Consider the following 13,733-nt stretch of genomic DNA (forward strand, 5'->3'; position numbering starts at 1 on the left):
GGCTTATCTGATGTTCCAATATTATTTCGATGTTCCAGCAATGGAACCAATTAATGAATCGACCAGTAGTTGTAACCATGTTCAATAGACCAGCGAGCGTTACAATAGTACCACTCTTTTAGTTCGCCTTTTTAACGAATAAAAGTGGAACTAAAAGAGTGGTATACTATTGTAACGCTAGCGTTCAATAGATTTTCGAGAAATGAACACTTCAACTGATCTAAGTCCCGCTTATTCAACTGGTTGTTATACGTCCAACGATTCAATGGGCGAAGATCTTTATGAGCACAGCTTGTGAAGTGTTGATAAAAGAGCCATGGATCGATATTGTTGATAGACATGTGGCACATGACAACGTTTAACTTTTCAATATTTTAATTGTACAACTTAAAGCGTTTCCAACGCACTTCAAGCAAACCTGATCATAGTCGATTGCTGCCAAATGGTTTTTTAGAGTGTTATACAGTTGTGTAACACACTGATAAGTTTCAGTACCCTATTTAGAGTGCTTGAAGTGCGTTGGCTAAACTCAAAGTTTTACGAAAGAATGTTGAAGGCGAATAACTGAAACTTTCAATGACAAATTCCTATCAATTTAAATCGCACTAGCTTTTTTAAAACAAATTAATATGTTGCTGTTACGATGGCAGATGATGGTTGTGTTATTTATAGCGAATATTTTACTTTTTCTCACGCATAAGTCGAAGTATTAATTGTTACACAACAACACAGATTACCGCATTTTCACAGAATTTTAAGTTAATAACGGCCACTGTGGCAACGTGCACTTTTCAATATTTTTCTTTTTACACAATAAAATTATTGATTGAGCGTTTTGAATACTGAGATGTCGTATAGGTCTGTTGATAGTAAACCAACAAAACGAACCATAAACAAGAAAAGAATCAAAAACAATAAAATGATAAACAACACGGTATACTAAGATTTTAATTGAAATATAAAAGAGTTGAACGTCTTATGGACAAAAACATGTGCAAGCAAAGTGTAAACAAAGCAAACTGTAAACAAAAACATTTTCTCTTATATAACTGAATATCACCAAAACGAGGTAGGTACACCTTATAATCCAAAGAATAAAAAACATTTACTGCATTTTGTTGTTAAAAAATCACGATGTAAACGCTGTTAAACAGAATATTTGGTAAACAAAACCATCGGTCCATTCGACCCGAGTGCATTTAAAGTCTTCAGACCTATTGCGAAATCATGATATCAATCCAAACTCTCAGCATATCGACACAATCTAAATTATTGGCAACGAAATATTGACAAAGAAAAACGTCCTACGACGCGTCGGTTGCAGTATATTTTAAATGCGACAATTGTTTCAGTTATATTTTTCTACGTAGAAAAATATATCTTGAAATTGTAAATAATATGTTCCAGGCTATCATCTGGACATTGCTTATTTTTATCGACATAGGTGAATCGGCAGCGGTATTGAAGGTAAATATTCTTTTCAATTATTTAATAAATCAATAAATTGTACCGTTTCTAATTACTTACTCTTTGCAGAATTGTGATGATTTTTCGTACTATGATTACAATTACGACATATGCCGACTGACTGAAGGTCGTGGCGAAGCAATTCATTTGGATAATGTAATTAAAGTAAAGCTAATTAAAAAAGAAGATTATTTATTCATTTAATTTTGGATCGATCGTTGCAGGAGGTCGTATGTGCTGATGGATTTATTGGTCAGCGGCAATACGCCGGTTCCGAAAAACTTTATTATCTATGTACCAGAGACGGAGTTTATATTGGTCTATGTCCCGGAGACGAGGTAAATTGCAGCCGATTAGGAAAAAACCTTAAAACAATTCATTCATTCAATTTATTCAGATTTATAACAACGAAACGAAACAATGCGAGCAAGTGTTTAAAACAAAGAAGCACTACGTCGATCATCAAAATATTTACAATCTGCCACCGTGTACGCGCGACGGTCGATGGGCTATCACACAAGATGTCACTCGTTTCTACACTTGTACGAAAAATGGTAATGAATACGACCAACGCATATATCAGTGTGTACAGGGAAAGCAGTATTGTCCGGTTTTAAGAGATTGTACCAGTCACCCTGTGAAAAACGTTCACAAGGTGAGTTTGTCATAAATAAATTAAGGTCAAACCTAAACTATCAATTAAATACTACTCAACAGATAATTAAGTCAGAGGAAAAGACCAAAAAACCTAAAAGCCCATATCCACCGTGTCCAAAACCTGGCATTTTTAGGTAACTTTAAAATATTGTGAATGTCGTAATATCAGGTTCAATCAAATGTTGTTTGTTAATAGAACACCTGATGATTGCACGGCATACATGCATTGTAAGTACGACCCGTCTTCAGGACTCTACATACAGCATCAATTTGTGTAAGAACAATAATTTTATATATTGCGACACATTTTGTTACTTCCGATATTTTAGGTGCCCAGACGGAATGGCTTTCGATACAAAATCAAAGAACTGCGTACCGAAAAATAAGGTTGACTGCCGCAAAATCACAATACAAGAATGTGTCAAGCTTTATGAAGAAACTCTTCCAACTAATCCAACAAACAGTGATACAACGACTTCCAGTCCAAGTGGAGAAATATCGACTTCCAGTCCAGGTGGTGAGGTATCAACATCCAGACCAGATGGAGAACTTTCGACTTCCAGTCCAGGTGGTGAAATATCGACTTCCAGTCCAGGTGGTGAAATATCGACTTCCAGTTCAAGTGGTGAAGTATCGACTTCCAGTCCAGGTGGTGAAATATCGACTTCCAATATAAATGGAGAAGTATCGACATCTGGTCCAGACGGTGAAGTATCGACATCTGGTCCAGACGGTGAAGTATCGACTTCGATTCCAAATGGAGAAGTATCGACATCTGAAGCAAGCGGTGAAGTATCGACATCTGGTCCAGACGGTGAAATATCGACTTCGATTCCAAATGGAGAAGTATCGACATCTGAACCAGGCGGTGAAGTATCGACCTCGATTCCAAATGGAGAAGTATCGACATCTGGTCCAGACGGTGAAGCATCGACATCTGGTCCAGACGGTGAAGTATCGACTTCAATTCCAAATGGAGAAGTATCGACATCTGAACCAGGCGGTGAAATATCGACTTCGATTCCAAATACAGAAGTATCGACATCTGGTCCAGACGGTGAAGTATCGACATCTGGTCCAGACGGTGAAATATCGACTTCGATTCCAAATGGAGAAGTATCGACATCTGAACCTGGCGGTGAAGTATCGACATCTGGTCCAGACGGTGAAGTATCGACTTCGATTCCAAACGGTGAAGTATCGACATCTGGTCCAGACGGTGAAATATCGACTTCGATTCCAAATGGAGAAGTATCGACATCTGAACCTGGCGGTGAAGTATCGACATCTGGTCCAGACGGTGAAGTATCGACTTCGATTCCAGACGGTGAAGTATCGACATCTGGTCCAGACGGTGAAATATCGACTTCGATTCCAAATGGAGAAGTATCGACATCTGAACCAGGCGGTGAAGTATCGACTTCGATTCCAAATGGAGAAGTATCGACATCTGGTACAGACGGTGAAATATCGACATCTGGTCCAGACAGTGAAGTATCGACTTCGATTCCAAACGGAGAAGTATCGACATCTGAACCAGGCGGTGAAGTATCGACATCTGGTCCAGACGGTGAAATATCGACTTCGATTCCAAATGGAGAAGTATCGACATCTGAACCAGGCGGTGAAGTATCGACTTCGATTCCAAATGGAGAAGTATCGACATCTGGTCCAGACGGTGAAGTATCGACATCTGGTCCAGACGGTGAAGTATCGACTTCAATTCCAAATGGAGAAGTATCGACATCTGAACCAGGCGGTGAAGTATCGACATCTGGTCCAGACGGTGAAGTATCGACTTCAATTCCAAATGGAGAAGTATCGACATCTGAACCAGGCGGTGAAATATCGACTTCGATTCCAAATGGAGAAGTATCGACATCTGGTCCAGACGGTGAAGTATCGACATCTGGTCCAGACGGTGAAATATCGACTTCGATTCCAAATGGAGAAGTATCGACATCTGAACCTGGCGGTGAAGTATCGACATCTGGTCCAGACGGTGAAGTATCGACTTCGATTCCAAACGGTGAAGTATCGACATCTGGTCCAGACGGTGAAATATCGACTTCGATTCCAAATGGAGAAGTATCGACATCTGAACCTGGCGGTGAAGTATCGACATCTGGTCCAGACGGTGAAGTATCGACTTCGATTCCAGATGGTGAAGTATCGACATCTGGTCCAGACGGTGAAATATCGACCTCGATTCCAAATGGAGAAGTATCGACATCTGAACCAGGCGGTGAAGTATCGACATCTGAACCAGGCGGTGAAGTATCGACATCTGGTCCAGACGGTGAAGTATCGACTTCTATTCCAAATGGAGAAGTATCGACATCTGGTCCAGACGGTGAAATATCGACTTCGACTCCAGACGGTGAAGTATCGACATCTGGTCCAGACGGTGAAATATCGACTTCGATTCCAAATGGAGAAGTATCGACATCTGGTCCAGACGGTGAAATATCGACTTCTATTCCAAATGGAGAAGTATCGACATCTGGTCCAGACGGTGAAATATCGACTTCGACTCCAGACGGTGAAGTATCGACATCTGGTCCAGACGGTGAAGTATCGACATCTGAACCAGGCGGTGAAGTATCGACATCTGGTCCAGACGGTGAAGTATCGACATCTGGTCCAGACGGTGAAGTATCGACTTCGATTCCAAATGAAGAAGTATCGACATCTGGTCCAGGCGGTGAAGTATCGACATCTGGTCCAGGCGGTGAAGTATCGACATCTGAACCAGGCGGTGAAGTATCGACATCTGAACCAGGCGGTGAAGTATCGACTTCGATTCCAGACGGTGAAGTATCGACTTCGATTCCAGACGGTGAAGTATCGACATCTGGTCCAAACGGTGAAATATCTACTTCCATTCCAAATGGAGAAGTATCGACATCTGAACCAGGCGGTAAAGTATCGACATCTGGTCCAGACGGTGAAGTATCGACATCTGGTCCAGACGGTGAAGTATCGACATCTGGTCCAGACGGTGAAGTATCGACATCTGGTCCAGACGGTGAAGTGTCGACTTCGATTCCAAATGAAGAAGTATCGACATCTGGTCCAGGCGGTGAAGTATCGACATCTGGTCCAGGCGGTGAAGTATCGACATCTGGTTCAGACGGTGAAATATCGACTTCTATTCCAAATGGAGAAGTATCGACATCTGGTCCAGACGGTGAAGTATCGACATCTGGTCCAGGCGGTGAAGTATCGACATCTGGTCCAGGCGGTGAAGTATCGACATCTGGTCCAGACGGTGAAATATCGACTTCTATTCCAAATGGAGAAGTATCGACATCTGGTCCAGACGGTGAAATATCGACTTCGACTCCAGACGGTGAAATATCGACTTCGATTCCAAATGGAGAAGTATCGACATCTGGTCCAGATGGTGAAGTATCGACTTCGATTCCAAATGGAGAAGTATCGACATCTGAACCAGGCGGTGAAGTATCGACATCTGGTCCAGGCGGTGAAGTATCGACATCTGGTCCAGGCGGTGAAGTATCGACATCTGGTCCAGACGGTGAAGTGTCGACTTCGATTCCAGACAGTGAAGTATCGACATCTGGTCCAGACAGTGAAATATCGACTTCGATTCCAAATGGAGAAGTATCGACATCTGGTCCAGACGGTGAAATATCGACTTCGACTCCAGACGGTGAAATATCGACTTCGATTCCAAATGGAGAAGTATCGACATCTGGTCCAGACGGTGAAGTATCGACTTCGATTCCAAATGGAGAAGTATCGACATCTGAACCAGGCGGTGAAGTATCGACATCTGGTCCAGGCGGTGAAGTATCGACATCTGGTCCAGACGGTGAAGTATCGACATTTGAACCAGGCGGTGAAGTATCGACATCTGGTCCAGACGGTGAAGTGTCGACTTCGATTCCAGACAGTGAAGTATCGACATCTGGTCCAGACAGTGAAATATCGACTTCGATTCCAAATGGAGAAGTATCGACATCTGGTCCAGACGGTGAAATATCGACTTCGATTCCAAATGGAGAAGTATCGACATCTGAACCTGGCGGTGAAGTATCGACATCTGGTCCAGACGGTGAAGTATCGACTTCGATTCCAAACGGTGAAGTATCGACATCTGGTCCAGACGGTGAAATATCGACTTCGATTCCAAATGGAGAAGTATCGACATCTGAACCTGGCAGTGAAGTATCGACATCTGGTCCAGACGGTGAAGTATCGACTTCGATTCCAAATGGAGAAGTATCGACATCTGAACCAGGCGGTGAAGTATCGACATCTGGTCCAGACGGTGAAGTATCGACATCTGGCCCAGACGGTGAAGTATCGACTTCGATTCCAAATAGAGAAGTATCGACATCTGAACCAGGCGGTGAAGTATCGACATCTGGTCCAGACGGTGAAGTATCGACATCTGGTCCAGACGGTGAAGTATCGACTTCGATTCCAAATGGAGAAGTATCGACATCTGAACCAGGCGGTGAAGTATCGACATCTGGTCCAGACGGTGAAGTATCGACTTCGATTCCAAATGAAGAAGTATCGACATCTGGTCCAGGCGGTGAAGTATCGACATCTGGTCCAGACGGTGAAGTATCGACATCTGGTCCAGACGGTGAAGTATCGACATCTGGTCCAGACGGTGAAGTATCGACATCTGGTCCAGACGGTGAAGTATCGACATCTGGTCCAGACGGTGAAGTATCGACTTCGATTCCAAATGAAGAAGTATCGACATCTGGTCCAGACGGTGAAGTATCGACATCTGGTCCAGACGGTGAAGTATCGACTTCGATTCCAAATGGAGAAGTATCGACATCTAAACCAGGCGGTGAAGTATCGACATCTGATCCAGACGGTGAAGTATCGACATCTGGTCCAGACGGTGAAGTATCGACATCTGGTCCAGACGGTGAAGTATCGACTTCGATTCCAAATGGAGAAGTATCGACATCTGAACCAGGCGGTGAAGTATCGACATCTGGTCCAGACGGTGAAGTATCGACTTCGATTCCAAATGGAGAAGTATCGACATCTGGTCCAGACGGTGAAATATCGACTTCGATTCCAAATGGAGAAGTATCGACATCTGGTCCAGGCGGTGAAGTATCGACATCTGGTCCAGACGGTGAAGTATCGACATCTGGTCCAGACGGTGAAGTATCGACTTCGATTCCAAATGGAGAAGTATCGACATCTAAACCAGGCGGTGAAGTATCGACATCTGGTCCAGACGGTGAAGTATCGACATCTGGTCCAGACGGTGAAGTATCGACTTCGATTCCAAATGGAGAAGTATCGACATCTGAACCAGGCGGTGAAGTATCGACATCTGGTCCAGACGGTGAAGTATCGACTTCGATTCCAGACGGTGAAGTATCGACATCTGGTCCAGACGGTGAAATATCGACTTTGATTCCAAATGGAGAAGTATCGACATCTGGTCCAGGCGGTGAAGTATCGACATCTGGTCCAGACGGTGAAGTATCGACATCTGGCCCAGGCGGTGAAGTATCGACATCTGGTCCAGACGGTGAAGTATCGACATCTGGTCCAGACGGTGAAGTATCGACATCTGGTCCAGACGGTGAAGTATCGACACCTGGTACAGACGGTGAAGTATCGACTTCTATTCCAAATGGAGAACTATCTACATCTGGCCCAGATGGTGAAGTATCTACATCTGGTCCAGACGGTGAAGTATCTACGTCTGGTCCAGACAGTGAAGTATCCACATCTGGTCCAGACAGTGAAGTATCTACATCTGGTCCAGACGGTGAAGTATCGACTTCCATTATAAATGGAGAAGTATCGACATCTGGTCCAGACGGTGAAGTATCGACTTCCATTCCAAATGGAGAAGTATCGACATCTGGTCCAGACGGTGAAGTATCGACATCTGGTCCAGACGGTGAAGTATCGACTTCCAGTCCAGGTGGTGAAATAACGACTGCCAGCCCAACGACTGATGCCCCAACCACAGAACCAGATCTAGGTAGCTCATTGCCGTTAATCATGTATAATGTATAATTTTTTAACTTATCTATTGCTCCCACAGTGAACTCAGAAACTGAAAATCATTTGTGCATCGTATCGCCTGGTAAAACATCGAAATGTTGTTCGTTATGTCCTATGTCAGGTGACACTATAGTGATAAATATTAGCAAACCCTGTAAGCTTATTATGAATATTGAATCAGAATCACCAAGCGGTTGTGACTGTAGTAAATGTCCACAAACTACACAAAGGACTGAAACTAGCGGTAAGTAAAAAATAAAAATATACACCACTTAGTATTTGTAGCTTTGTATTATTTGCATGTAGTTTGGGTAGCCAATACGGTGTAATTTAGAAAGTAGAATTAGATAGAAGTAGCTATACTCTTGTCGGATTTGACTGGGATTAGTGGAAGTTGAAAAGAATGGCTCTGACACTTTCCATTGCAGGAATACATAAAAATAGAAAACCGAAGGAGCTTGTTAAAAAATCCAGTTTAAATTCAAAGAAGTCAAGATCATTTTTTGATACATTTTTTAGTGGTATTGCAGAAAAAATATTAGAAGAAGGTTCAAAGATCGTGAAAGGTCCGATGAAAAAAATTTGACAATTGTACGAAGGTAAATATTTAATGAGTATCGAGTGGTAGAATATGTTTAGGTTTGTTGTGATTTATAAAATTATCTCAAGATTTAATGTGACTGTTGAGCATATTTTGTTTATTTCGGTTTTTTGAAAATTCCACGTTATCGTTACAATAAATTCATTTTCTTCAGACAATGATCTTACAACCGCTGATCCAAAAACTACGGCTGTTCCTACATCAAAAAATGATCAAACAGCGACAAGTTCGTTAGCTAGCACTAATTCTCCTCCAACAACATCTGCTCCATCAACAACTGCTGGTTCAACAACTGAAGATGAAGGAGAGCTGAATATATCACAGCAGGTTAGCAACACAGACTCGGAAGAAGATGAAGACGAGGGAGAGCTGAAAATATCGCAACAGTTTTAGCGGATATTAAGTAGTTTTTGATATTTTTATTTTAACTATGATTAATATTTATTGAATTACAAATAGGTTAATTTTTTGTAAAATATTTTGTGAATAAACTAATTTATTGTATTGATATTTAATCCGAAATTCGAGAAGTATATTGGAAGGGATTTAATTTTTCAATCAATTATGAACAATGGCTATGTTATCAAGCTTGTGGTGACTTTGGAAGAATTTTTAAACGCAACATCAGTCAATGACAAAACCGTAGAACATTATTAAGTTTAAGTGATCTTTCATGTTTACCAATGTGAGTTTATTGGTTAATAGCAATACTCTCTCTAGCAAACAAACTTAGTTTTGACGCTGTCACAATACCACCTTATTCCTTTGTTTGTATAGTCATACACTGTTGACTATTTTCTAATTTTACATTTAAAATGCAAAGGCTACGTTTCATTTCATCCACCTTAATAAATATAGTTAAGTTACTACATAGTGTAATAGTGTATTTCAACATAGGCAAGGTGTGAATGTTGGAAGTAACGTTGGAATTTTCATTTATATGGCGTTGGTGAAATTTCCTACTTTTTTCCAGAGGTCAACACAACTGTTGCGCAGACAACCGATTCCACTGGCTTTCTAAGTAATTTACAGTATCACACGAGCTGTTCTTCAAATTTTTATTTATCAAAACACTCGTACATATGAAACTTAAATTTTCCTGGAACACAAACAGAAAATTGCCTTAGACGACTACATAAAAAATCCACAAAGACAAAGTCTGTCTTACTCTTAGTATTCCAATGAAATCGTGACAATAAAAGTCTCGTGTGTGGTGCAACAGAAAATTAGAATCAATAAATCAAAATAGCACCACACAATGGTCTTACGTTAATATACTAAATGAAATGAGACGACCGTAATGATATGGAAAATAATTTACACTTAAAATACGCTGATGCGTCCGGTCTCTCAAACAAAATGTAGTCGAATGATCGATAGAATGTCCAGTTTATACAAATAAAACGGTCAATGAATCGGGTAACACAAAATACAATCAAACAGATGATTCACTTTAGAACATTGCCGAAATGACGTCACTTTTGTTCAATGTTAGTCCAGGCATTTTCAACAACAACGTAGCAGCCAAGGCACACGAAGTCTCAGCTGAGGTGATTCAATGACTATTCGAACTGTCGCTTTGTTTATGTTAGAAAATTGTAAAATTAGGAATAAATCGATAAGGGTTAACTTACATGAAGTTCGACTTCTTGGCGAAAGTCGTTTTGCAGCGATGACATTTCAATTCCGATTTCGACGGTTTTGTCGTCGACGGCGCATCCTTGACGTCCGATTGACACTTAGACTGATGCAACCTGTAAAGTGGTAACGAGAAAATTGATTGAAATGTAATCCCTAGATTATTGAGATCAATTTTATGTTGTTGGGATGATTGAGTGATCTTATTCGAATGCGATAACGAGATAATTGATTATAATTGAATTTCTAGATTATTGAGATCAATTTTGTGTTATCCAGAGCCGCATCAATTTCACGAAAAACTGAGATGGTTGTAAACTGTGTATGAGAAACAATAATGGTCTTTTCACCACCATTAATAAAATCTATTTTACATAACATAAAGTGTCGGCTTCTAACATTCTTAGCAGTTGCAGATAAGGAAAATCCAATGGTATTATGAGCTGTCAGTTCCTCATGCCAAGCCGTGTTCTGATTTCACGAAATATTTGCAGAATGGAACGTGGGCACATCTTTTCCTTTAGAGGGACTCTTTTGAAAAGCCGCCTACCAAAATCGGACCCATTTCGCCTGGGATTGATATATACATGGTTTGAAAGGTCTTTGCCAGTAGACCTCAAAACAGGCCTCACACGGTCTCTAGCCACACCTGGTTGCTGGTTGAACATCTCCGAAGTTGGTAAAATGGTGATTTTTGTCCGAATTTTTTGGCCGTTATAAACGATCGTCCCGGGCGAGAGTGGGCTCGTTGGAAAGCTGAGTTCAAGTAGTTTCGGGTCATGCCTAGTTTAATTTAATTCATTGATATATGTTTGCAAAAATCTGCAAGAAACATTTTCAAAATCTGTGTGAACTTTAGACAGGGTTGCGCTGGTACTGATGACGCTTAATGGGAACCTAACATGCTAGTCGTAACATACATTGTCTAAGCTTTCCATTGATACCCCATTTGCAGTGCTGGTGATTGCCGACATAACAGAATTTTATGTTAGCACAACCGCTACTCGTAAAACTCGCCAGCAAATGATCCCAAAAATGAAATATTTAGTGAACTGGTGACTAGAGTCGATTTGATTTTCCTTTACCGAATCCCAAACTCTACAATATTCACGGGAGTAACAAAACGAATTTTTGATTGCAAATAATTTTAAAGTTCAAAACTAAGTTCAAAAGTTGTGGAAATTGTTATCGTCAATACCGCAAAAATCAGCGATGGCACTGCCTTCGAGTCGGTCTTTTGAGATACGAAATTTAAAAATCAAAATCATTTGTTAGGAAATTGTTCGGTGAAGTGACAGAAGTGACCGACTTGCCGACAGCGTCAATCATTGAGAGTCCTGTGAAATAGTTCTCAAATCCACGATCTATTACTATACCATGGTGATAGACGAAGAAATACGCCAAGAAATAGTCGCAATAGAATATAGTGATTAATCAAGCAAATTTCATCCGAATGTTTGCATTATTTCGTTAAACACAATTGTTTTGCGTAAGAGCAAATAGTTACTTTTCAGAATATTTTTCATCAACCTGAAAAACGGATGACATCAGTGTTTGGATATACTCGAGTTAAGTTACCGTCCACATTTTTTTTTAAATTAAAATATCAGGGGGAGGAAGTAAAAATTTAGTATAATCAGCAAATGCAGTAATTGCTCGTGCGATCGTATGACAAATCCAATTTAGTAGCTCTTTCGCGTCTATATTAGCAAGTCTTTCAAGACCAAATTATCTATTTAATGCGCCCTAAAGTATGCTGCAAAGTATATTTGATTGACATGAACAGATGTGAGTATAAGAAGCTAATAAAAATCATGGAATAGAATAATATTTCTAATAAAGTGTTTGAAAATTTTATAAGTGATTTTGAACCTTTTTCAGTTACAAGTTAATTTTCTGTATATGTTCACATACCGTTTTCTTTTCTGAAAATATCATGAAGCATAAAGGTAACTCTTTTGAGTAAGAACGTGTGCTCCAGTTAAGTGATTTAGGATGTATTGTCACTTACAGAAATACACATTTTAATGTTCAATTCAAAACAATTCATTTATTTTACGTCGACTACTGCAGTCTAGACTGCAAAGCAACTAGAATTTTTCGCTCACACTTTCCAATAACAGTAGGACTTCATCAGGTCAGGTTGCCACACAGAAGTCGTCTTAAACATGATCATTTTTTGCTTGATTTCCAGGATCTTTTGATTTCGTTCGGACCGAATTATTTCTATAAAATGTTGCGTCAAAGGTTACGTCATTATCTGTGTGTTATCTGTGACTGAGCTTTCAACCAATGACTTTATCGTTTGATATGGACCGGCATTTCTTATAAAAATTTCGTTATCACGATGAAGAAAAAGTAAGATTCGTTCAGGTAACCAATCTGAAAATCTGAAATTGTTTGGAACACCTCTCAAATCAATCAACTCCAACATATGACCACAAAGGTGTACAGAAAACAATTAGAATTTTCCCACATATTTCCCACATAGAAAGTTGTCCAACGTCGAAATCGTGACTGGCTACATCAAAGTCTTCAACTTAATTCATTGGTTAATACACCGTTTACGCTCGCGTTTACGTCACAGTGTTTCAGTTGTTTCAGTTGTTTCAGAGGATTATCCGTTGTTAAACGAGAGACATCTGGGAGAGTGGATTCGACGGTTCGACGCACTGAACTAATCATGCCCGCACGTTAGTTAGTGGGCGTGACGCAAGTCCACTACCAAAAATGTTTTTTAAAAAAAATTTTGGGGACGGCGTAGCATATTTACAGCAACTTTTTGACTTCTCCCCCTTAACTCCAACGACCCCCAAACTAATATATCTGGAATCTAGGAATCCATACAAGTTCAACGAGCTATCACACGTTACTGCAGCTTCAAAATTGGCCGAGATATTGAACTTCGAAATATTGATGTTTGTATGAAAATTTCGTTTTTTCAGATAACTGAAATCGCCTACGTAAGTTAGTTAGTTAGTTACTTAGTTAGTTAGTTAGTTTAGGAACTCCTAAACGTTTCTATAGATTTTCCTGAAATTTTGGTTATAGGCTAATAATGGCCCAAAAATAAGAATGGAATTTTCAAAAGTTGGAAAAAGCTCATATCTTGGGAGCTGCAGCTCCTCAAAGTCTCCATATACAAATGTCATATAAAAACCAATTTGTATGTGTGTGTGTGTGTGTGTGTTTTGTATATTTGTGTGGATTATTAAATATTAACTTACACCAGGTCGGTTCTCAAATTTTGGGATGACAGATGATTCCTCTGGTACTTCCTACCTTCCATCGGATTTTTTGATGGATTTGGGTTATTTTCGACATAGGTGAGGTGTTCCAATGTTGG

The 13,733-nt window shown here is 40.2% G+C and overlaps 1 protein-coding gene across 2 annotated transcripts; it reads left to right on the top strand.

The window, feature by feature from the left end:
* The first annotated feature begins 1,150 nt into the window (after nt 1–1,150).
* On the top strand, nt 1,151–9,259 carry LOC119069631 (collagen alpha-2(I) chain-like). Of its 2 annotated transcripts, XM_037173735.1 has the most exons (14): nt 1,151–1,467; nt 1,537–1,632; nt 1,692–1,805; nt 1,865–2,122; nt 2,185–2,258; nt 2,321–2,398; nt 2,454–2,773; nt 3,449–4,031; nt 4,248–4,976; nt 5,058–5,807; nt 8,085–8,125; nt 8,189–8,269; nt 8,330–8,392; nt 8,904–9,259. In XM_037173735.1, exons 1-14 carry the CDS (start codon nt 1,399–1,401, stop codon nt 9,140–9,142), a joined length of 3,495 nt encoding a protein of 1,164 aa, XP_037029630.1. In that variant the 5' UTR covers nt 1,151–1,398; the 3' UTR covers nt 9,143–9,259. The 2 variants fall into 2 exon arrangements, with proteins under 2 accessions (XP_037029630.1, XP_037029628.1); XM_037173733.1 differs by having other exon boundaries at nt 1,537–1,623; nt 8,189–8,392.
* The last annotated feature ends 4,474 nt before the right edge of the window (nt 9,260–13,733 follow it).

This window comes from Bradysia coprophila (genome assembly GCF_014529535.1).
Source record: "Bradysia coprophila strain Holo2 chromosome X unlocalized genomic scaffold, BU_Bcop_v1 contig_38, whole genome shotgun sequence".
In the NCBI taxonomy this organism is placed as follows: domain Eukaryota; kingdom Metazoa; phylum Arthropoda; class Insecta; order Diptera; family Sciaridae; genus Bradysia; species Bradysia coprophila.